This window comes from Triturus cristatus, chromosome 3_1 (genome assembly GCF_964204655.1).
Source record: "Triturus cristatus chromosome 3_1, aTriCri1.1, whole genome shotgun sequence".
Classification (NCBI taxonomy): Eukaryota; Metazoa; Chordata; class Amphibia; order Caudata; family Salamandridae; genus Triturus; species Triturus cristatus.
Genome location: NC_140583.1, coordinates 667,729,453 through 667,755,133, shown reverse-complemented (window position 1 = coordinate 667,755,133; position 25,681 = coordinate 667,729,453). Strand labels below are relative to the sequence as shown.

At 42.8% G+C, this 25,681-nt stretch overlaps 1 protein-coding gene across 1 annotated transcript in view; it reads right to left on the bottom strand.

Annotated features, from left to right (window-relative positions):
- The window catches only part of PTPN5 (protein tyrosine phosphatase non-receptor type 5), a 542,249-nt gene that overhangs the window by 38,749 nt on the left and 477,819 nt on the right, over positions 1 to 25,681 (bottom strand). The window contains exons 9-11 of the mRNA XM_085644723.1: positions 24,570 to 24,707; positions 23,851 to 23,961; positions 6,917 to 7,077 (exon numbers count right to left, since the gene is read on the bottom strand). Of these exons, the coding sequence (XP_085500849.1) occupies positions 6,917 to 7,077; positions 23,851 to 23,961; positions 24,570 to 24,707 (410 nt within the window). The remainder of the gene's footprint in view (positions 1 to 6,916; positions 7,078 to 23,850; positions 23,962 to 24,569; positions 24,708 to 25,681) is intronic.

Sequence of the window (25,681 nt, the reverse complement as noted above, 5' to 3'; positions counted from 1 at the left end):
TTTCTTTGGGCCATACCGAGGGCAGTAGCTTGGTCTCCAAACTTGAGTAAGCAAGCAATTATGGGGCTAGCTGGTGCTCCTGGTGGGGTCTGTTGGCAAGTGATCTTTACGTTCTCTCTACCACAAGCAGCGGGGAAAAGACATCTAGACCGAAAAGATTTACTAGCATCTTCTCCATGTAGGCTTCCATTTTTCTTGTGTTCGTGAACTTCCAGGATGCAGATATTATTTTCATGCAATATTGCTTCCAAATCTTAATTTTCAGCAGTTATCAGCTTGAGTACTTTTTCTTGTTAAGAAGGCATTCGCCCTTTGCTCCTATCTCATCCTTCGTATCTGAGATCTGCTGCTCTGCTTCTTGCAGCCTGGAATTGTGCCTCTCTATTCTAGAGCCCAACACATCCATTGTCGATGCTATTGACACCAAACTACCTTGCATTGTATGAAGGAGAGTTTTCACATCTGCTTCTTCCTCCCTCCAATTTTCTGTCCTACCTTTTAGATGTAGGGGACTCAATACTGAGTTCTTGTGAGCATCAAATTGCAGCTTAGGGTGTTTGCTGTCAATGTTCCCCATCTCCGAGTGGCAGTGCAGCACTCCGATATGCTGTGTAGTAAGGGGGTCACTTAGTGGCCACTCAGGTGTGCTCAGTAGCATGCATGAGCAGCTCCACCTGTGTATTACTGTCAAAGAGCGCACTTTGCTTTCTCTTAGCATCTATTGCAGCAGTTGTCAGGTGGTGGATGGGACAGCACCCAACCATCTCTCGCCTGGGACCCATAGGACAGTGCAGGCAAATACGGCCCCGCCTCACCCTCTCTCAGCACCACACCTGCTAGATTTGAAGGGGGCCACAAGCAGACTGAAAGTCAGCAGGCCCAATGTCCCATGGACCGGTCCAGTAAAACAGTCCTTTGGTTATATCCCCCTTTCAGGCTTGAATTGCTGACCCATAAGCCACCTGTAGTCAATGAGGCATTACATGTTTTGGGCATATGCATGGGTGCCATAGGGGGCCAGTAAAGTGCAGGGGCCAGCCAAGGTCCTTGTATGGCCCACTGCGGCTGTTCAGGGCCCCTGGAGCATGCTGCCGATATGGGATTCCCGGCTACAGCTTCTTCGGCCTCAATACAACAGGTGCCTGGGTGGATGCGTCTCTGCCCAATTAAGGCTCCTTGCCCTCTGTCCTTAGAGAAAAGGCCTTAAACCCCTACTTTCACTCTAGCAGGGTTAGCTGTTCCACATGAATGCTCTGGTAGTTAATGTTAAAACTAAATAATCTTATCTCCACTTAGGAACCAGCCACAAAATTAATTCTTAGACTTTTAAAAATATTTATTGCAAATCTAATCTATTTGTAAAGTCAGATTTCTGTTCAATATTTTACAAAAGGTACATTTGAAAAGGTACCTTTTGACTGGCTAAAGCCTCTCAAAGTCCATTAACTTCATCTTTCAACTGTCAATCAGGAGCTAAATAGCTCCTTGGTGAGGTGTGAGTTGGCTCCCAGAACAGACACAAAAGGTTGGGTGAGGGGAGGTCCTGTTCCTCTGATAGGATGACCATCGGAGTAGTGCCTGAGAACTTAATTATTTTCAAAGGGGCCTTGCCTGTCACAAACAGATGTAGCTGAGCCTGCCCCCAATATATTCTCTTCATAGTCAGCCAGGCAACAATCCCAGTGGGAGAGGTGCTGTCTTCAGAACCAGTTTTGAGTGACCACAGGGAAAGGTTTGCTCATTTCTCTGGCCACAACCGTAGAGTGGGTCACAGAAACTCTGCAAAATGGAAAAAACGTTCTGCCAGTTAGATTTAGGTAGAGAGGGACATTCTGGGATTGTTTGCAATAGGGTGCACAGTAACTACAGCAAAAGTGGTTAGGGTTACCCCTGGGGAACTGATTTGCTTTTAGTCAAGAAGGGGCCTGGAGTCACCCTCACTTGAAGTCTAGGGCCAGGCATAAATGTGATCCCCCTGGGCACCCTCTCCACAACACTGCTGGACCTTTGGAAGCCAGCAGGAGAACTGCATCTGCTATTGTGATCTGTGAGGAGAACCCTAAGGACTGGACATGCTCCCACTTGAACCCAAGTAAGAAGTGTACTCTAAGGGTCAGTTAGCTGTCTTCCTGTTAAGCTACAGAGACACTGAAGCAGAAGGAGGCCCAATTTCCTTGACGAGCCCAGCTGACGAGTTCCAACTGGCCCTGCCCTGGACCCTGCTGGTAAGTAAGTGAAGTAAGTAATGGCCAGATGTACGACCATAGTAAATTGTGACTCGCAATTTGTGCTTGATTAAGAGCCGCAAATTGCAAGTCGCAATATACTATGTACAACAGTGTCAGAGACACTGATTGCAATTGCCAATGGGGTTGCAAAATGCGAGGCTCATTAATATTAATGAGGCACTCGCATTTTGCAACCCCATTGTGAATGGCAGGCCCTCCCAGGGATGTTTTTTGTTTAATTTTTTAAGGGCAGGTAGTCGTCCCCGGGACCACTGCCTACCTTTAAAAATATGTTCAGCGCCATCAGGAAGCTTCTCTTAGAACCTTAATTGAATAATGGGTCCATTATTGTTATTGGTAGACTTGATATAGATATGCTTGCTCATCCACTTAAAGTCTAGTTCTATGATTATGTTTTTGCTTTTTTGTCAATTTTTAGTATGCTATCTGACTTGGAAATTCTAGATACCTCCTTGATTGACCATAAAATATTAACATTTTCTGTTGGTATTGCTCCAAAGGAAACTTTGTCTTGAAATATGGTGGGAGAAAAGGTGCGCCTTAATATGTTAAATGGAAAGGTGCACCGGACAGCGTCTAATAAAGAAAACCTAAAGGATGAAATAATAAAATTGAATTAAAGGATATAACAGAGCAGGGGTTGATGTCTCTAGTTAAATTTGAACAGGATATGGCAAGGTTTGTGGTAAAACAACCCCTGGCACAAGGAGTTCCTCAGGTGAAAATAGGATGCTCTTGAATACCCTTGCAAATGCTCCAGTCTAAATAAACTATTCAACAAATTGCAAAGGCGTCAATTGTTATTCTTCTCCATAGAGAGAAGGAAATTAGTTAAACTATTAAAAAGAAGACAGTCTCGATAGAAAGCCTTCATAGTTAAACAACAGACCAATAATATATGGATTGACCTCCGTGAGGCCATAACTCTGAGACTCCAGAAGTTTCTGGACAATTATTGTATTGGCCAGCGGAAGCGGTGGCCCCTAAAATCTACTCAGTCTCAAGTGATAACTGGCTGATTTATATCTCCAATCTTTATGCAGCCAACCTTCCAGACATTGTGAACATTTTACCCACTGGTTCCCAATAGTGTGAGGACGTGGACACCTAGGTGCCGATTCGGATCCTGGAAAAAATGTCCCCATACGAATCGTATCCGGGATTTTTACCGTACGAATCGTACAAGTAGCGTACAAACTGCCAAGTACGATTCGTATGGGAAAAAGTCCATACGAATCGCATTGGGAAAATATCCCTACACGTCCTCGGGTCGGAAAATGAGTCCGACACATCCTCGGACGATTTACCCTACGAATCGGAAAAATGAAATCCGATCGCGTAAGTACGATCCGTCCCGTCCTTCCAATTTTACAACCATATGGAAAATACACCGTATGAACCGAACTGCAATAGCAACCATGGAGACATGTGCCCGCATACACGCCGAACCCCCCCCCAGACTCCGCGGATGTACGTGCCGTACCCCCACCCGTGTATGTACACCCGTGTATGTACGAGTTGAACCCCCACCCGTGTAGGTACGAGTCGAACCCCCACCCGTGTATGTACGAGTCGAACCCCCACCCGTGTATATACACCCGTGTATGTACGAGTCGAACTCCCACCTGTGTATGTACGGGTCGAACCCCCACCCATGTATGTACGAGTCGAACCCCCACCCATGTATGTACACCCGTGTATGTACGAGTCGAACCCCCACCCGTGTATGTACACCCGTGTATGTACGAGTCAAACCCCCACCTGTGTATGTACACCCGTGTATGTACGAGTCGTACCCCCACCCGTGTATGTACGAGTCGAACCCCCACCCGTGTATGTACACCCGTGTATGTACGAGTCGAACCCCCACCCGTGTATGTACACCCGTGTATGTACGAGTCGAACCCCCACCCGTGTATGTACACCCGTGTATGTACGAGTCGAACCCCCACCCGTGTATGTACACCCGTGTATGTACGAGTCGAACCCCCACCTGTGTATGTACACCCATGTATGTACGAGTCGTACCGCCACCCGTGTATGTACGGTGCGTACCCCCAGAGCTACCAACGTCGTCTGCTTGCTCTGTTATTAATCTCCCTATAAATGTATGATCTTTCAGCTGCATTGAATGAGTTGGGAGGTGATGCACCGAATGTAGGTTCTTGAAACATTTCTTTCTTACTCTATGCTGATGATATATTGCTACGTGCTGGGGGTACGCACCGTACATACACGGGTGGGGGTACGACTCGTACATACACGGGTGTACATACACAGGTGGGGGTTCGACTCGTACATACACGGGTGTACATACACGGGTGGGGGTTCGACTCGTACATACGCGGGTGGGGGTTCGACTCGTACATACACGGGTGTACATACACGGGTGGGGGTACGGCACGTACATCCGCGGGGTCTGGGGGGGGTTTGGCGCGTACCGGGCCCCCAATTCCGCTCGCATCGCGCCGTACTTCGCTTTTCCGGCACTTTTTGGGTGCCGTAAAAATATCGCCGTCCGGACTGGTGTCGGTTCGAATCGTACTTCCTTGTTCGTGAAACGGAGCCTGACTGCGTCCCGACGTCACGTCGGCGCTTTCCCGGATCACATTTGTATGTATATTTTCGTCGGTCGGTGTTTTTTACGATTCGTACGGAAATGGTGTTTCCGTGCGAATCGTACTTCCATGTTTGTAATGTTTTTTTACCGGGTACGAGTCGGACGGAGAAAACCCTCCGACCGACGGTTCGTACCCGTTTTTTCCAGGATCGGAATCGGCACCCTACTGTCGCTCTAAAATACTGATTGGGGATATCATTCTTTGCACCAGAGCTTCAGGTGCAGCAGCCCAGACCAATTACCCATCACTGTTCTGTAGTTGGAGAAAAACTTGTGGTCTAGCTACTCTGTTCAAATACTAGTACATATCCGAACAAGTCCCGACCCCATTAAAGGGTAGCATTATTTTCCCTTTACACAAAGAAGGCTTAACAAGCCTCCCCATTAGTTACAAACAAACAACACAGCTTGATTACATTGGGAAAATATTTGCGAAAAGCATTTCAATTCACATACAAGGTTGGGCAGATGACAAGAACATAATTTAACTAGAGCAAGTTGGGCTTAAACCAAAGATCTTAACATTGGCTAACATCTCAGCGTTACATATGATTCTAGAGAAATGTGTATCTTCACAGGGTATGCTTGTCTATGTGGCCCACATTGCTTTTTTGATATTATTTGATTACGTGGCTAGATCAACCCTGTGGCGAAAACTTAGTAATTTAAATATTCCAGACCCTCCCCTTAAAGTGTAATTGTACTCAATTATTCCACCTGGTGCCGAATCTTACTTGGCAGTGATTGTAGGATTTCCCTGAACATTTTCTCAGAAGATGGATTAAACCAACGTCGTCTGCTTGCTCTGTTATTAATCTCCCTATAAATGTATGATCTTTCAGCTGCATTGAATGAGTTGGGAGGTGATGCACCGAATGTAGGTTCTTGAAACATTTCTTTCTTACTCTATGCTGATGATATATTGCATATGGATCTGATCCTGAAGATTAACAAAAATTATTGGATTGTTTGCAAAAATATGCCTCCGGTCATTACTTGAAAATCAATACACAAAAAGTAATGACGTTGCAGGTCAAGAGCAGTAAAATGATTAGGAAATATAAATGGTTTGTGGGGAGTCAGGAGATTGACATTGTTGATGCATACCCTTATTTTGGAAAAATCTTTTACGCTAATCTTTCAGATAAAGAGCGTAGCAAGCAAAGTATTGACCCATGTAAATGCACTTTTATCTTAATGCGGTGCCGCTGGCGGTATACTGTGCAAATGGCCCCCACCCACCACATTATTTTATGCCATAGAAGTTTACACACAAAATTCTGGGATATTGTGCACGAAATAGAAAGTAAACGTTATGGAAAAAAACTGTACTTTACATTGGCCACAGCTGAACCTATTCGTCTTGAAATGGGCTTACCAAGTAGTTATACATTGGTTTGGCAGCAACCCTCCACTGGTGACACCAGCCACTACACAGCACTGAGAACACCTTAAGAGGCCTTTTCTGTACACAGACTATACTATTTTGAAACACTTTAATCAAGCACTTAAGGTCACTATCGAGGAAATGTCTTGCTTCCAACATAAACTTTCTGAAATACAGTATCGGGAGATAATGGTTAATGATATGTTGATGTGTTCAGGAAAAAAAAGAAGTTGGACTTCATTGTCTCTACTTGTAGTGAAGCACAATCACAACCCTATCAGACCTGGAATTTAGAGCACAGAGTTTGTTGAAGAAGGACATTTTACTGCTACATGTGGTTGCAGGTAGGTGGAAAGGATTACATCATAAAAATAGATTATATCATCTTTGTATGACCTCGCCCCAAGACCTTAATAATGTGCCATTTTATTGTCCCTTGTTGCACTTTAATCGCTGCCACCTATTGAAACCTTTGTGAAATATGGGGTATGTTCAGCAAATGAAGCATTGTACTTTATTCCTAATCCGTGAATGAAATGGTATTTTGTAAACTTTTTAAATTTTTTAAATCTGTATTGATTATGCTGTTTTGTATTGTTAACAATGTGGATATAATTGTAGATCTAAATCTTGAAATAAATTGAAAGCAAAGTGTCTTACCTGCAGTGAACAACGATTGGGACATCCTTTTCTTCTGCACACTGTATGGCCTCTTCCACATCCTGCACCAACTGTAACAGAGCTGGGGCTTGGTCGGGTGTCTTCTGATCTGGCCACGAAGTATACCAGTAATGCTTTAAGTGCCTTTCTTCTTCACCACTCTAACCGGTTTCGAAACAGAATACATAAGAATTGGGTTGTTATTTTGCAAAACATCACTAGCAACTAATTATAAATAAGCCATAATGCTAACATACAAATGTACAGTAGAACACAATGAATGAAAAAGGACTAATGAGTGTTTTCGAATGAATTCAATTGGAGGTTGAATTTGCTTTCATTAAAAAAATAAATGTTAAGACGTCGGTGAAAATTAGACAATGATGCGAGGTACAAAGAGTGCATATACATTATGACAACATATCAGCAGATCATTATCCAAACATTACAATATGAGTACATCTTACCCACCCTACCTTCTTCACCCCCCTCTTGTAATGGGTCTTGTCCACAGGAATCTAAGTTCACAGGTCTTATTTTAGCGTTCTCCTACAGTATATAATTCCGCCAATCTTCCCCTCTTCCCCTCCCTGTGTGTGTTGCTTCCAACTAATAAACTGGTGTTAACCCGTATAATCCTTTGTGGCCTCTGCGGACCAGGCCTCCCAGATCTTCCCATATTTCTTCTCACAGCCTCTACCCCTATAGACCTCTTTTTCAACAATTTCACAGTGTGCCACACCCTTTTTCCAGTTTTGGAAGGATGGTGCTGTGTCGAATTCCCATTTTTATGCTATGTTTCTTTTGGCTACATATTCACTAAGGTCTTCTGGTACCTTGTGAGGCCTGAGGGTTCCCACACGCCCAATAAGAACCCCCCCGGAGTGATATTTTTAGGCCCCTGAAGTTGCAAAACGGCATTTTTTAAAAATGATTGTTTATGTGGAGGAAGGAGTACCTTCCTGCACATAAACAATCATTGGCCTTTTGCAGTTTTCATGTGTGCTGCACATTCAGATACTGGTTAGTCCGAAGGCCTGTACAAAGCCTTCTAATTTCCCTATCATGGCCCCTCCTACCAACCTGGCACTCATGCTGTCTAGATGTGTATTGTGCACTAAATTGAAGTCTACTCATAAATGTCTCAATTTCTGCAACGTCTGTGTTTGGGGACCTGGTGGCACATGGACATTCAGAAACATTACCATCTCACCCTCCTATTCACCCTGCTCAGCCCTGCAGGAGCCCGCTGCATCAGGCCAAGTGTGAAGGATGTGGAAGGGCAGATATTTTTTTAGGGATGATAACCACCCCTCTGGAACCTGATGTTTATTGTACATTGGAGGCCAGCCTATATCTTCCTCTTCTGAGGCAGTTGTGTTGCTCTTCCATCAAATGAGTTTCCTGGAGAAATAGTATGTCAGCCTTATATCTAGTGAACGCTCTAGTCACCAGGTTCCTCTTCACCCTGTTACCATGCCATTAAATTTCCATGAGACTAGGGTCAAGCCCTGTGATTGAACCAGAGCCATTGGATTCAGGTACATGCTCTGTTCCTACTCCCATAGGGTGAGTCCTGCGTCTACTTCATGTGTGAGTGGTGTAGTTCCCATCCTGTATAACAATTCGAAAACTTCCCAGAAACTCCCCCCTCCCTATCTTACCGTGCTGTGATCTGGAAAATGAGCACCTTCCCAATTCAAGGTATGTGTGATCCCTAAACCTAAAAAGCATGAGAAACTAAATGTACTATCCATAATTCATGGTGGGGTACCTCTAGAGGCTATATATCAGATGTAATAACGATCGCACCACTTAGAGGACCCTGGCCCCCCTCTGGTCTAGTGTAGGCCTGCTACAGTCATGGAAAGATATTAGGCCCTTGGCACAAGTTCTCAGGTGATGGACCTAAGCTCCCATCCCCCAAAAAGATTTACTCGCAGTTCCTCTGCATGAGTGCCTACTAGGCTCAGACAATATGATCCGATGACATCAGGGTGATCACTAGAAGCTGCTCCCCCTTAGTTTCTCTCTCAGAACCCATCAAATCCATGCCCCCCCAGCCACAGTGCAAGGACCCTATATCTTTTATTGCCAGGGACATCAATGCAGTTTTTGATGGCAGTTGCTTCTTGGGCCTGCGCTGCTTTCATCTGTGCCTCTGTTGGGAAAGATCTGCCACCTGCATCTCTCCGTCTCCTACCCTTTGGCAGCTGCCAAACAGAGTTGTTCCCCAAGGGACCCGTCTGACCAGACCAAATCCTATGGGACTCCAGCCACTGCCACGCCTTCTGTGTGGATAATAAGAAAAGTGTATTTCCTTTGTATTCTACTCTGAGTTTCATTGGGAAGATAAGGGCATATTTGAGTTCATGATGGTGCAGTATTTTCTTGATGGGTATAAAGTCTCCTCATTGGCGTTGGACTAGGGAAGTGTAGTCCAGGTAGATATTAACGTCCTGTCCCTCTAATGTTCATGGACCATGATTATAAGCAATCTGTAGGATGCTATACAGGTCTCTGTAGTTCATCAATCTTGCAATTATTGGGCGGAGTAGTTGTCCTGGGGCCGGAGCTCTCGCCGGTATTCTGTGTGCTCTTTCCACCACGTAGAAATGGGAGGGCTTGCCCTGTAGTACTACTTCCTCCAACCAACCCTCAATTAAAAGTTAGACACTCTGCCCTTGCGCCCCCTTGTGGACTTCTATAATGCAGACGTTATGTCTTTTAGAACCCTCATCTACATCTTCAAGGGGTCTGTGAGCACTTCCAGCCCCTTCTCCAAAGTCACACAGTGCTTCGGTGTGGTCCATCATCGGCAGATGCATCTCATCTAGTTTAATTTTCACTTCTCTGACTCTCTCCGACAGTTTCCTGTGGTTTGCATGGAAAATGCCCACCTCATTGACCACCATGGCTATCTGGGCTTCCAGTGTGAGCTTGGTATCTTTTATAGCTGCCAGAATAATCACAGTATGTGCGGAGAGAGGGTCTTCCACTGCATGCGTAGGTAGGCTACTACTCCCATCTTCCCCCAGCGGTACCTCCAATGTCTTATTCTTTACCATCCTAGCCTTCCTCAGTACTGTGCAGTCAACAGTGTAGTGGAATATGTGAAGGGGCAGTATTTGCGGGTCAAAGAATTGTGTGTTTTCACTTGGGCCTTCCCCTGTTCTCACAGCATCCCCTGGGTGTAAGGCCCAAACACTCTGGTCTTCCGCCACATCCCAGCGATGTCTTGGGTGTACGACCGCAGTAAGTCTAAGGTGTAGGGGGGTCAGGGCCTGCGGCCCCTTGTCCTTCTAAACCACACATCAGGGAAAGATTCACAGTCCTGGGCCAAGCACCAGCTGACCCCCAGCACAGCGCTTCGGCATGCCCCCAGGCCCATTACAGGTCTGGTGTGGCAGGCTCTCACACCTCTAAATCAAATGTGGTCTGTCCAGCACAGTGTTCTAATTGTCTCCTTCCACAGGGCTTTGCTCAGCTCCTGTCTGACTCACTCCGTTACAGGCCCAGAGAGACTCACGCAGCCTAAACCACAGCCCGCAGGGCATCACTGGAGATCCGGGCGCAAACAAGTCCAGGCCATACACCAGAGGCAGGGACGATCAATGACTTCCAATGCGTTGGCGGTCCCCCCCTCCCCAGGGTGACAGAGGATGAGAGACAACCGGAGACCCAGTCGCAGTCAATCTGGGACCAGATCACCAGTCCGAAGCTCAGGGCCTCCTGCACAGAGAGCCCAGCCAAAATTAAACATTGTCTCAAGTGACTCCGACAGTCTCCCCTCACCTCAGCTACGATGGCAGGTGTCGCCAGTTGGGCTGTCCTCCCCCTGCCTTCAAACTGCTTGCCCATGGTCCCTGTGGTGTAACAGCGATCACTGTCTTTCTTCTGCCGGGTCACCCTTTACTCCCTGCTCTGGCCGTCATTTTATACAGGGGGTTCAGCTGCATCGAGGCCAGGCTTCCACCAATATGAGCGATGCCAGCTCCACAGGATTTCAGCTGGGTTTTGTCACGTCCTATTTACCGTACCACAGAGAGGACTCACTGTGGTGCAGGTTTATTTTTGCTGGCCACTGGATAATTGATTGCGAGACCTCGTTGAAGGCAGGAGCTCATCCGAGCACGTCCACCGCCATTGCCTGTTAGGCTACGCCCTTCTACATGCATTTTTAACTCTGCACAATTACCACACAACTGGTGTATACGTTAGTGGAATGTAGTTATACGTAGAACTGTGTGAAAATGATGAATGTAAGGAAATTATTTTTAAAATGCTACCCCATTGAAAGTTTTAAACAAAGCAATGAAGATTCCCATATGTTGGAGTTTACAGTTGCCTGTCCAACTTTTTGCAGATTCATTTTTTTGCAATCAAGGTGTCAAGAAAAAAGAATCCCCTGCAAATGCTTTATCTGTTATGTTTTCCTTACACATTGTGGTGTGAAGGTGTGTAGTGAAATTAACTTCACCCAGCTCCACCAGGGAAATTTGAATTCTGCAAACCTCTAGTTTTACCAACTCAAACAACATCACAAATGGAAATCTTTATTATTTATCTTGAACTTGTTAGATTGTATGGACCCGATTCACAGAACTAACTTAAGACAAAATCCTAAACTTACTACCATTTTGGTATTCACAGAAGGCACTTACTCATTTCGGTATTCACAGAAGTTAGGAGTCCTAACTTTAGGACTCTTAAATGCCTTCTGTGAATACCGAAAATCTTAAAATTAGGATTTTTCTCAGTTTAGTAGTAGTATAGTTAGGACTCCTAACTTTAGGACTCCTAAATGCCTTCTGTGAATAACGAAAGTCTTAAAATTAGGATTTTTCTCAATTTAGTAGTAGTAAAGTTAGGACTCCTAACTTTAGGACTCCTAAATGCCTTCTGTGAATACCGAAAGTCTTAAAATTAGGATTTTTCGCGGTTAGGACTCCTAAACTGAGAAAAATCCTAATTTTAAGACTTTTGGTAGCCATGGACGTAAATGAATCAGTCTGAGAACTTCACACCCAGATCACTCTGCATACAATGTAATTTAAAGCTCAGAATGCTGTCAGATATCAGTCAATGAAAAGATGCAGAAACAGTGGACTATATTGGGCAATGATCATCAATGTAAACTGCAGTTTTGTATCTGTTAATACTGCAGGATACATTTGTGTTGTCAACTGACAGACATCAACTAACAATGGTATGGGTTCTTACATAAATGAGCCATGATTGTACAAGTAAACAATATCAAGGTTATCTAACATTCATCAAATAAAAGACACCAGAGCACACCTTATAAATGCTACTTTTATCCTACGTGCATTAGGCACATTCACCATGTAAAAGTAAATGGATAATGAATCTAAGAGCTGTGGAACAGGGTATTAATGTGGATAAAGATCTGTTTCAGTTTCTATAATCTTTGTCCCTGTTACCAAGATATGGTTGTAGTATCAGACAGGATAACCTTTAAAACTACCCATAATCAGTAAGAAAAATCTTCGAATTTGATGAGGCACTGTTTCCTAAATATACATATTAGAAGAGGTTTAAGTTTGGGAGCTGCATATAATGCTTAATGTATAACATAGGATGCTTTCTGTACAGTACAATCATGAACGTATTCAATGTTATTAATCCTTTGATGTAGATAAATGCTGCGCATTCTGTTTGCCTCGTTGCTGTTAAAACACCGTATCAACATGTAATAGTACCCAATTCGAGAATGATGTCATATGTCAAGTGCACATTGTTATTCATTATGAGTAGCTTTTGACATAAGCAATTCAAGGAAATATCGAATTGGGGTTATATGAAATTGTGCTTTCAGTGTTGACGCATGATATCGAATTGTAGATATTGTATTACCTAGTCGTGGCCTGGAATAATCCCTGTATGTGTCTATTCCCTCTTCCTATTTTCGTTTAAAGTGTACTAACTGTGATCCCTATACTGGCATCTTTTTTATTTACTAATGATATCCACCACATTTTAATGAATCTCTTACTCTACTCATATATAGTGACATACTGTAGAAGTTATTGATCATTATATTAGTTGTCCAAAAATACAGGTCGGGAGAATTACTATTCTGTCATTGGTGATTTGACAGTTATAAGATAGTCGCCTCGCAAAATGATGGACGGGACTGAAATATTGAAGTGATCCTAAACAGATGCTTTTCATAATATTTTGACTTATTATCAATACCTAACCGGATGTGAACATTTTAATAATATATTAACGGATTACCCTTTGTGATTGATGAAGCAACTTGCCTTCACATATCCGTATTTTGACATTACCAAGATGGCCACCATGGTATTCCACTCATTTGGGACCTTACATTGTGGCATCCGTTTTTGATTTCTATTAGTATCGAGTTGAAAAGAACTCACAAAGATGTTGTATCAAGGTTGCCAGATTGGGCTATTTCCCGCACAATTGGGCGACTTTTTGCGGGAAAAAACCATGTCTGGCGGGGGGCTACTTTTTGGGCTAGAATTAAGTGTGTGCGCGCAATTTTACTGGCCTGGGCGTGCACCGACCACGAGGAGTCCGTCGCGTTATGGTGGCAGTCACTGTCGCAAATGAGAGTGCATCAATCATCAGTGACGCGCACGTGATGTTGTGCAGTTGCTAACTTGTTACATTGTTTGTGTAGGAAGGTGCACAGTGCACTCACTCTTATTTTGCACATGCGCGCTGCACCGTGCCCGCACGCACCACCCAGAGGGTCACCTAGCTTTGTTGTATGTGTGCGGGCCAATGTGGTGGTCCCCCAGGGTCGTCATTCTTGTAGCGCGCGAAAACGCTACCAATGATGGCCCTGGGCATCATTTTTTGGCCAGTCCCCCGCCGTTCCCATATAATGCTGGGGGTGACGTCACGTGACACGCTCTTTCAGCGCGGCGGTCGGTGGACGATCCAGGTGGTGACAGACAGTGCGTCGACTCGTCGTGATCGATTTTGACACTGACTGAACTTGTGGTGCTCCCGCCCACTGTGGTCAGTTGTCACCCAGGCCACCACAGTCAGCAGGCGGCGGCGGGCGGTGCTCGCGGGCGGTGCTCGCAGGCAGCGCTCTGCACGTAGCGCAGGCTAGCCAGCCCAGGCCCAGGCCCAGCCCCAGCCCACAGCACAGCCCACAGCAGAGCCTGGCGGCAGCACGTGAGTAAGTCACGACGACGCCGCACTGCAGCGAGTGAGTGAGCTGACTGAGTCCGGACTCTGGCGGTACCTCTCCTCCACCTCAGGTGAGTGAGTCTGGGTCTGGGTTACGGACGGTCCCGGACGGTGTTAACTTAAACCTGCCCACAGCCTTCTCCCACCCTCAGGTGCCACCTGCGGCATGCCTCAGTGAGTCAAGAAGTCTAGAGTGAGACTGAGTCGCGAATCCCAGGTGCTTCTGTTATACCTGAAATGGAGGCTCTGCTGCTGCTGTTGTTACTCTGCCTGGGTGGATGTGGATTGGGGGTGGAGGTGACCCGACCCAGGGGAGTCTCACTGTCAAGTGAGTGCGGGATCAACCCCAGGAGGATGGGATCAGAAAACCAGGCTTGGGGGAGGGCCAAGCATTGGGTTTTGATGTGGTGAGGAGGACTAGTACCCATTGCAGTATGATGAGCCTTTTGAGGCTGGAGCCAACTACTAGCTAGAGGTGGGCGAGCCTAAATATTAACAGAGGTTCACCGGGCCAAGGGTCTGCTCTAGCTCCAAGAGCGCGTGCACGATTCGAGTCTTGAAAATGTTTGGTATGTAATAATCGTGAAATAAACTTATTTTTAGAATATTGAAATTGCATTTATATAGCGCTTACTACCACTGGTAAGGTGCTTTCAGAAATCAAGCAAGTGTGTTTCATTAATGGGTGGAGACGTTTCCATGCAGTACATCAGATTATTTGAAAAGTATTTATTAAAAGTGCGTGTTTTTAAACATGAAGTAAGAAACATTCCTGCCCCTGCCCTGATTACCAAGATTACTAGTGAACTATAAAGCACCTCAGGACTCGTGTACCCCATATGTGCCCTAGATTGTTATTATAGAGAGAGCAACAGTATAGGCTATTAAACACTTTTTTTTGTGGCCAGGACAGCTTTAGGTCAGCTGCGCAGCGTGCGCAGGTCCAGTCAGATAAGGGGGCTTTTCCTTGCGCGCTGCCTTGGGATTACAGTCTGTCTGTCTCCCTCTCTGAGTGCCCCCACTGGGTTTCTGAGGAGTGTTTGTAATCATTTTTAATGTGTAATGTAATGAATAATGAAGGCATTGAGTTTTACAAACTTTATTCAAATACAATTTAGAGGGAGCAGTAAATTGCTCAGAACCTTATTTCTGCCTTGTTTATTCTTTGTTTTCTACGGTTGTATTCTGAGCAGTGCCTGTATCACATGACAGTCACAGTGAGGACTGGTCTTAAAAATGAGTAGCATTAAGGCAGGTGCCCAGGTAACTCCCTCACACCATCTGTATATTGAATATAATGTATATTTGTCCTTAAAATTGATTCTGATGACAATTCGTGCATAATTTGAGACTTGCTAATTTGGGCTGGTTTTTGGGCTGAAACTGGTCTGATTGGGCTTATTTTGGGCTTATATTTGAGCGGCTTTGGGCTTGGGACGGGTCTAAAAATCTGGCAACACTGTGTTGTATGCGTGCGCGACACAAGGAGCTGATACACAAACACGCTTGTGGGACTCGTCAAGATACACGGTAAGATGGAACGCGGGAATTAAGAGTCGTGAAAATACCCGACTTCATAGACGGACTATAGGGTTAGATTTATATACACGTCTTCCCATGTGAGCTGACGGCTGGGTGTTTGTTTCCGTTTCCTTTAGATGGAACCTAACATGGTTCTGTGAGGGATACCGAATACCTGAAGGAACGGTACACATCTATTAGATCAATTACTGACACTTTGGTAAAATGCAAATATGCTACCTTACTGTGGCAATGAATCATATATTCATTGGCTCGACTCGATACTTGGAGGGAATTTTTAAGTACTGTTCTTTGATTTTCAGAGACAATAAAATAGGGAATTGCTTTTATGACATTTTTACTGTGAAGTTTATGGACTAGTTGGCGACATAAGGATAACAATTTTCTAATAGCGAGGTGAGGAACTAAGGAGGTCTTTTCACATATTTTATACATCACCACATACTCATTTAAGATAGACAAAGTCTGGACATAAACCACATGAATATAATTGGGCACTGGGTGATTTGGAGTCATGGTGGCGTTGTCTCTTTTCTCTTTCTGTGTGACCCATGGTTTGAGGCTGTGGGCTGTTTGACCTACCATGAGTGATTTAAGCATCGTTTTTTTGGGGGGTGGATTGGTGGCCCTATCCCTAAAATTGACACTCACTATAATATTGGCTTTAAATGCTTGAGCAGTGTTTTTAATGATTGTATTTTAACCCCTTCGCCGCGGCAGGAATTCCGCCGCGGCGCTGGGGGGGTTTGGGGGCAGCGCGGTGGCGCTGTGCTCGTGACGGAACCACTCCGTCACGAGCCACGGTTGAGCTGTGCTCATGACGGAGTGGTTCCGTCACGTCTCCGCCCACTGCGCTAATCGCCCGCACAGGCGGGGAATTAGTGTCGCGTGGGTGGAGCGGCCGCCAACGGCCACAGCATGACGGAACCACTCCGTCATGAGCCCAGCGCAACCGTGGCTCATGACGGACTGGTTCCGTCATGAGCGGGGAAGGGGTTAAGCTGCTACTACCATGTTTTTGTATATAATTTGTAGCCTTGAGGAAGCCCAGGAGGGCAAAACATGCGTTGGCTGCTGTGTTTATATAAGGAATAAAGATTGACTTTGGATTAACTCTGCAGCTGCGATTACGAAATTTGGACTTTTTTGTTGTGACATCATTTTCAGAACTTTGAACAGAGAATGCTGCATTCTCATGGTGACAGTGCCTAATGCATGTAGGATAAAAGTAACATTTATAAAGGGGGGTCGGGTGTCTTTGGTTTGGAATGGTATCTGGACCACTTTGGTAAGTCCTTAAGTTTGATACTTAAGGTGGATAAGTATCTGGCACCAAGGGAGCATCCAAAACCAAGTGGAAGTATATTTGTATAACTAACCTAGGAGACGTAATGATGTGCAGATCTTTTGAAGCATATCCATCACAGTTTGTCTCTAAAACATTCCATTCATCTAATATTTGTATATATTTTTTCCTAAACAATTATTTTGCATAAAAAGAATTATACAAAATGCTTGCATAAAATCAAACCCCAGCATTTTAAATGGCCAACCAGATAGAATGTAGAATCAATCCCAAAGTTTGAAAAAATCCTTGAAAGACTTTAATCATGAACACACTGAATTTTTTTAAATGTTTTCTGAAAAGAATGGCTGAGGGTTTTGTGTTCAAAATGAAATATCATCTTTAAAATAACAGGAGCATGACCAGAAACAGATGACATAGCCTCTTGAACTTGATGCCCCCAAAATTGTATTAACCCAATAATTGAATGAGATGTAATAATGTTAGCTCAAATACAGAATGTTTTTTGGGTATAGCATCTCCAATGACAATACTAGATTCTGAAAATTAAGAAAACAGAAACTGTGGTAAACAAAATGCAAAATATGCTTTTCACCAGTTACATTACTGATATTGGTTTCACACTTCTACATTTTAAAGATCTCTTTGATCTTCAAATAACTCCTGCCTTCATAGAAAGAATGCCCCATTCAATAAAGGAATGATTTATTTTAAATTCAGATTATTTATGAGTGAAAAGATGGATTTACTTTTTGTCATCATATACGGACTTGTAGTAGAATATGTCGACGCACTATAGCAGGATCATCATCTCCGCAATAAATGTCATCATTACATCTGCATGACCAAACCAGAGATATAGCTGAAGCCCTCTTCTATTTACCATACGTCTTTTCTCCTAATTTATGGCTACACAATCCTCATAACCATAATGCTTGATTAACATTTCTAAATGTCAAATTAAACCAAAAAAACTGTAATAAAGTATATACAAATGAGAAAATTCTGACAGTACTCAGTCTCCAATATGGTTGTTAATTTGTTGACAACATTTCATAAGTAAGAAGTAAGTGTCTTGTTTATTGTTGTTATCCAAAACTACACAGTCATGCGGAATTATAAATGGGCATCAGGCTACCTTATGCTAATTGTTTATCCTGAAAGATGAAATAACCGTTAAATAATAGTATGTAAGCTAAGTACAGGGTGTGAAAGGTTACAGAACAGTTTAGTGCCAGACACCACAAAAATGACAGGCCTAGCAGAATCACATCATCTACTTTGGCTGAAGGCTAACGGGAAAGGCATTCTGCATTTACATGCTGCGCTTATTAGCACAGCTGCAAGCACAAGACAAGAATAGCAGGATCTGCTATTAAATGAACATAATGAGCATAGCAAGTGTGAACCCATCCCTGAAATTCAAATTAGGTTTTCTTTTTGGTACTAAGATTAGTTCAGCAAATAAAAGAATGGGGTGGGTTTATTAAACAAACGCACAGAAAATAATTTGGAGTAGTATATGTTATTCAAACTTTTTGGTAAACGTTGCAGCTGCCATTCTGTTTATCACATAGTAACAATTCATATAGTTTGCACTAGGATAGGATTTTGATTTTACAAATAAATCTTTATAATGTATCCATTGTTCCATATTTTTTCTTGAGCATTCTCTTTCTGAAGGAAAGAAGGTTTGAGTTCCATCCCTGTGACTTCTCATAAGAATGATCATTACCTGAAACACATTTTACTCAAATATTGCTCATTGGATTGTGGAGTGGATGCAATCCAGCTGGGTTTCTGTCTCAGCTTGGCACACTGATACCGTTCTTAGTGCCAGGGGGTCTAGAAAACTGAATTCTAAGCTGTGTTCTAAAATAGAGGATGATCTAGAAAATATCAAAAGAATTTAAAGGGAATTTGTGGTTTACAATTTTGAATTGATTGATTAAATTGTGACAAAAAATGTAGCTATTCAGGTTTGATCCGTTACGATTTACCAATTCTGTAGCATAAGTTAAGGCAGAGTCTGTTTGGACAATCACACAAAAGGTGATGGGAGGAACGAATATAGCCTAACCATTGGCAATCACTCAGGGTAGCATTTCAACTCACAATCTTTCACCCAGTGTGTCACTCTAGACACTTGTCTGGGGTAGCATTTATTCTAGTTCAAAGAGGACCTGGCTTGTCAGTTTGGAACAGACGGTTCCTATTGGATCAGGGCCAAGTCAGATTTGCATATTGATGGATCTAATCTGAAGTGGCTTGCTGGGTAAAGAATGATGGGTTGCAATACTACTCTGAATGATTCCCATTGGTTAGACAATTTGCAAGCATTCTTCCTATGACCTTTTGTGTGTTTGATGTAATGCCTTAAGTGGGCGAATGTATACAACGGTGTGGATCCCTTGCTGACTGTGCAACTGGAACCAATCGGCACCCGAAAAACCTGTTTTCGGCTGCTTGCTTCTGGATCAGAGAGAATCTGGCTTGATAGTTTGGGTTGGACTGTTCCTAATAGAGAGGGACCAAGGATGATTTGCATATGGCTGGGGCTTATCTGAGGTGTCATGGTGGGAAAAAGAACAATGGATTGGAATGCTATTGCATGTAATTCCCAGTGATTAAATTGCAAGCATTCCTCCTTTTGGGTGTTAGTCTTACGTCACAAAAAATAAACTGAAACAGAAGGACATTTTACAGTTCACACCATAACACATCCCAATTAAAGCTGGAGCCTCCTGAACCCAACAAATGTGGCACTCTTAAGGTCGACATGTAGTTAGGGTTTATTTAAGTGGTACCTTCTCAGCCTGCAAGGTTTAATTAATCAAAGCCCTTTGTTGTACTATGGATATTTTCCTAGAACCTCTCAAGTGCTGTACATAGAGACTGATGCTTTATCTTCCCAAAGAGAGGGTGAGCCCTTCCACCCTCTATGTTCCAACAAGAACGCGGGTTACTGGGAGACGTTTATCTGTAATCTAGTACTAAATTTACCAAGAAAGTAAAAGTCATAGAAACAAGTACATGTGGGTTTTCTGAGAGAATGTAGTCTGCATATTCAATTATGTAATTAGAGTAGATCACATAATTGTGGCAGAATCACTTTTAAAAAGATGATAGATATTAAACATAGGGCTACATGGAAAGTAACAAAATACATATTTTCTAATTCTGTATGAAATAAGGAGTCTGCCGGTGCAAATCAGACATATATGCTCTGACAGGTTGTCTGAGGTGTGTCAGATTTTTTAGCATATATTTTTCAAAATATAATAATTACCACCAGTCTCCATTGGTAAGGAACAGATCCCTGCAAATGCTTGACCCTCAACTTTGTTTAACTTGGTCTCCTGTGCATATCAGTCATGTCTAGGTTTTCTCTCAGTGCAGGGTGCCCATAGGCAATCTACTACGTGCAGTGTATTTTAGGAATTTGGAAAGCAACTGCAAGCGATATGTCAGTTTAGGCAACTTGTCTTTTGATGAGAGGTACCGCCCGTGGGCGGTATGACAACATACCGCAACCAAATATTTTTTACATCGGCATATATCCAAAGCTGTCTATCACCTGCCTCATGCTGATTTGCTGGCTGGGAGATTGCAATGAATAAGGTGTCTGTCAGATTATTTTCCACAAAACATGGTAGTTTCCTTCACTTGGTCTCCGACAGGAACATATCCCCTTCCAAGACTTGACCCATATCTATGCTTTAGGATCGCCTGACTGTAGGGTATCACGCATGTGTGGATGCTCAATGTGTTTATTCCATGGGGGATGACTACAGATATTGAGGTCTGGGGTCTACACTTCTTCCAGAAAAATGGCATTCCACATGTGCTGGTGGGCCTATTTCAAGGGACACGAATATCCCAAAAGTGTAACCCTGTGATTTCCACATTGACGTGTGTCTGTCCCTGACAGAAGCCAGAGGCTGCTTGGATTTCTTCTAGACTCAAGAAAAATCCAAACAGGATCTGGCTCCTTGCTGTGACTCATATGAGTGTGCTGTGCCCCAGCAAGGAGCCAGGTGATTATTGGATTTTTGTTCATAGACTAAGAAGAAAAAAAAGGGCCTCTGGCATCTTTCCGGGGTACATAATTGTATACCTGTGCCCTAGAAAGGAGCAAGAGGCTCTAGTGTGTCTTTTAACCTAAGAAAAAAACAAACAGAATCGAGCTCCTTTCTAGGGACCATGCTTGCACCTAGAAAGGAGTGAGACACTCTTTGTATTTTTCTTAGTATAAACAAAATACAAACAATGCCTGGCTCCTTCCTGGAGCACAGCAGTGCGTCTGCACCAAAAGGCACCCGGGTTCTATTTGGATTTTTACACTACGAAAAATCCAAACACTGTCTGTCTGTAAGGCTGTGCCCTATGAAGGACTCAGTGCTGTTTGGATATTTCTAGGCTAAAAAACAATATCCAAACAATATACGCTCCCTTTCTAGGACACATACAAATAGCGTCTTCATGAAAAATTGTAGCCCATCCCCTTGCAATCCACATTCTTTTTTGCTGTTGGTGGTGTAGGGGGTGATGAGAGTAAAGATGGGAGAAGCCTGACTGCCCCTCTCCCATCTCTTTGCCTTCCATCAACACAAACAAGGGGAACGAGCTTGTGGGCATGGCTAGGGAGGAGTTTGGGACAGTCTTAGCTGCTCTTGACCACTGCTGTAACCCCAGGGGCTAAGGAATCCCTCCAAAGTCAATCCAATATGTATGTGATGTCACTAGTGACATCACACATCTATTGAGGCAGTCTGGAAGTGAGCACAGGGCCTCCTCATTTGGGAGATTACCAGGGCCCAGATACTCTCTTAAATCTGCCCCAGCAGTAGGAGGAATTCGCCTCACATCAAGGGACAAAAAGAAAATATTTCTACCACGCTTAAAGGGTGCCACCTTTAAATATTGACATATATTTCCATTACATATTTTTTTTTCATTTTATACAAGCTAGTCGATTTCAGGGTGTCCTTGATTAATGTTACATTATTCATTTTCAGGTCCTTTTCCCTGAAGAAAGGCACTGGAACATGTCCAATACATTGGAATGTAGCATGGATTGTGTTATTGCACATTCAGACACAAGAGAGCAGGAGTCTTTTTGATGGATTGAATTAATTGTTTTGTATTTCTGCATTCATCATTGTAAGTTACAATTTTACGTCTATCTACACTGATTGTATTAAAACTCATACCTTTGAAAAACGTACTTTGTTTCTAAATGTGGATCTTTTAAAGATAGGCGTGTGAGCAGCAAGTCTGTATACTGGTCGGAAATACAGCATCTTTCACAATTTGTCACTATTATTAAACATTGCAATGTGTGGATTTATTAAATAAGCATTTGAGTATAGTAGGTGGTTACTTTTTGACATGCCAGTAGGTCTGCTTTATATATATTGATGGGCTTATCCCTTGATAAAGCCAATAGGCCCCTGCTTTTTATATTCTGGTGCTTTGACGCTGTGACAGGCTAGTGTGCTTGTCTTATTTAAAATGACACGATTTACATTGTTACATGACATAACTGTGTGTTGCCATGGGGGACGGGGGGGGTTTGAGAGCAAGGCCTAGCAACAGGCAACTCTCTGTGCCTAAACCCACGCTGAGCACCGCCAAAGGCCATGCACAGCCGGGGGGGGGAGCCCACGTGGGTTTTGGCACAGGCCATGCACCCAACCCCACACTGTGATGGACATCCTACTTCACATTACGAAAAAACATCAAAATTCACTAAAAACAACAGATTCAAGTGACTTTATAGTAAAGAATTGTGATAATATCTTACTTCTTATAACAAAAACATTAGAATTTCACTGAAAAAAAATAAAAGTTAAAATATACCATTTGAAATTAACAAAACCACCGAAATTCACCAGTTATAGATAAGTCAAGTAACTATACCTCATGCCCTAAGGAACTATAACTTGCACCCTAGCCATGCACTGTTAATTCCCTCCGATATTACATCACTCATAGCATGTTTAGAGGCATAATTTATAACATCGCTACAACATCTGAAATTACATCATTGATAACATTACTGAGCATGGTGGGGGCCCAATTTATAGATACTTTAGGCATGAGTCATAGTTACGTGAAACAACCAAAACTTGTGAATTTCAGTGGTTTTATTTGTTTAAAACAAATGTTTTAACTTACATTTTCACATATTACCTTCCTTTAACCTTTGCTTTATATATCTATTACAATATGGCAGGTTAAATCGAGGCAAAGAAACTAAAGGCTATCTATACTGAAGGCTGCCTTTTTTTTAAATAAAGTACTTGGGTAGCAAGGGAGTCTTCGGTATGGAGCTTCTTTAGTTTCTATGTTTGTTGTTTGTTTGACAGCATCACTGTAAACCCAAACTTAATGAGAGAGTTAAACATTATTAAATACAAGCATACATATATATATATATCATTATACTGAGTAATATGCACCCAAGAATGTAATGTATAAAAGGGGGTTGAATATGAAAATGTAAATCTAGTGTTTGCAGTATTTACTATCCTAGTATAGTGTGATATTTTCTTTTTAAAATACTGTATTCAAGAAAGCAAAAATATTTGTATATACTACCTTTTTTATACTACCTTTTTTATGTAAATGAATAGTAACATTAAGGGCCTGATTTAGATCTTGGTGGATGGGTTACTCCACCACAACGGTGACGGATATCACGTCCGCCGAAATATAAATCCCATGATATCATATGGGCTTTATATTTCGGTGTACAGGATATCTGTCACCATTGTGATGGCGTAACCCGTCCGCAAAGATCTAAATCAGGCCCTCAGTGTTATCCTAGGAGTCCTACACTTACAAACCATAACCCTACAGTGAAGCACACCGGAAGCGATGACCTCACCTTTATAGTAATGAGTCTTAACATGTAGTCATCTGTGTGTATCAGCTTGTTGATGATGATCTCCAGGCCGTCATAGGTTGTTTTGTCTTCTGGCCAGTATTCTGTGCATTTCTATAAAAACAATGTGTATTAATCTACTGGACTAGTAACATGCAATTCATCTTTTGGGCAAACATAAGTCTCACATTTCTGGTTACAATTGTAAACCTAAAAACTGAGAATTTCATAACTGTCCATGCATGACGCAAACATCATCACAATGCGTCCAATGTAAGAGCAATGCAGTAGAGGTAAATGCTCGCCCACTGATATCGGACATGATCCACAAGTCACAGGTAGGAATAGTAGTAAGGCCAACTCGGCGTTCTCTTTGTGGCAAGTAAACATGCTCAACCCAGAGCCTCTCTGAGTTCTGCTGGCCTTCACCTGCATCTGCACCATTGGATCCATTCAAAAGGCATTTATAAGTCTGTGAAGTAGTTCTACAAGAGTGAATTGGTTCAAGTGTTCATGTGCAGACTTCATGCAATACATGTATGAACAAATCATTAATTGTTCTCCATTTATACAAAGAAAATATTCTGGTGCAGAAAAGTTAATGATAACCTGTAACGCATGTGACTTATTTCCATTTTATTTATTATGCAATAGTGTACACCCTTCTCACAATACAAGGGTCTTTAATTTATGTACACATAATAGAACATAGAAATCATTACCTCATTTACTTCCTCTATGTTGGTGATCATTACAATAATGGGTGCATGTTGTTGCCAAACCATTCTCCAGAAATCACTGACAGTGTTAACAGTTGGCCCCTGAGTGGCAATGTACTCCTTCTCCTTCTCTTCATAGCCCTGTTAAAAACACAATGACACATTACTAATTTTTGAAAATATGCAATGCCAGTATTTCTGCTGGGTGACAGAGGTTATGTAAGGCTTCTGTGAATTAATTTAGTAATTTTCGATTGCACAATTTCTAGAAAATCTGAAAAGTCGCAAACCAGCAGTCACGCTGTGCCTCAAAATGGCAATTCATTACCACATACCCAAAGACACCCTCACAACCATTTGGCTACATTCATGCCCACACCACTAACATTACATCATAAAGATAGCCACCACTCCAACAGAGATGGCCACACTGCCACTCTCCCACTGCCTCTTTCCCGCTCCTCATGCTATCTCTCCCCACAGTCGCTATCCACCATCTACAAACACGCATCCACATGAGTCTCAAAGTCACCCAAAGTCGTTAAATGAATCAGCAAATCCATCCCAACCAAAGCAACTCACATCAACACTCAAACACAAACATCCCCACTTTCTCCCAACCACTTACATCCAACAACCAATGAAACACATTCATGACTTCATCTCTCTATTTACTCATGGTCCATATTTCATGAAGATGAACCAAGTAAAGATCCCATAAGTACCTCTACTAAACATATAAATTCACATACACACACACACGCCCCACACACACACGTAGATAGATAGATAGATAGATAGATAGATAGATAGATAGATAGATAGATAGATAGATAGATAGATAGATAGATAGATAGATAGATAGATAGATAGATAGATAGATAGATAATGTTTTTGAGATTTTTCCATCCATGAAGGGCAGATATATGGGAAATGTTTACTAGTTATTTCTCTCTCCTTGAATTTGCCCGCTCCTGGGTACTTGAGTATCAACATAGATATAAAGATTAATTTAAAACTTATATATGGTGAATACTTTACCATGGTAGTCACTGGGTAAAACTCAATGGTACACCCTATCACTTCTGAGATGTAAATAAAAACTGCACCTAAAA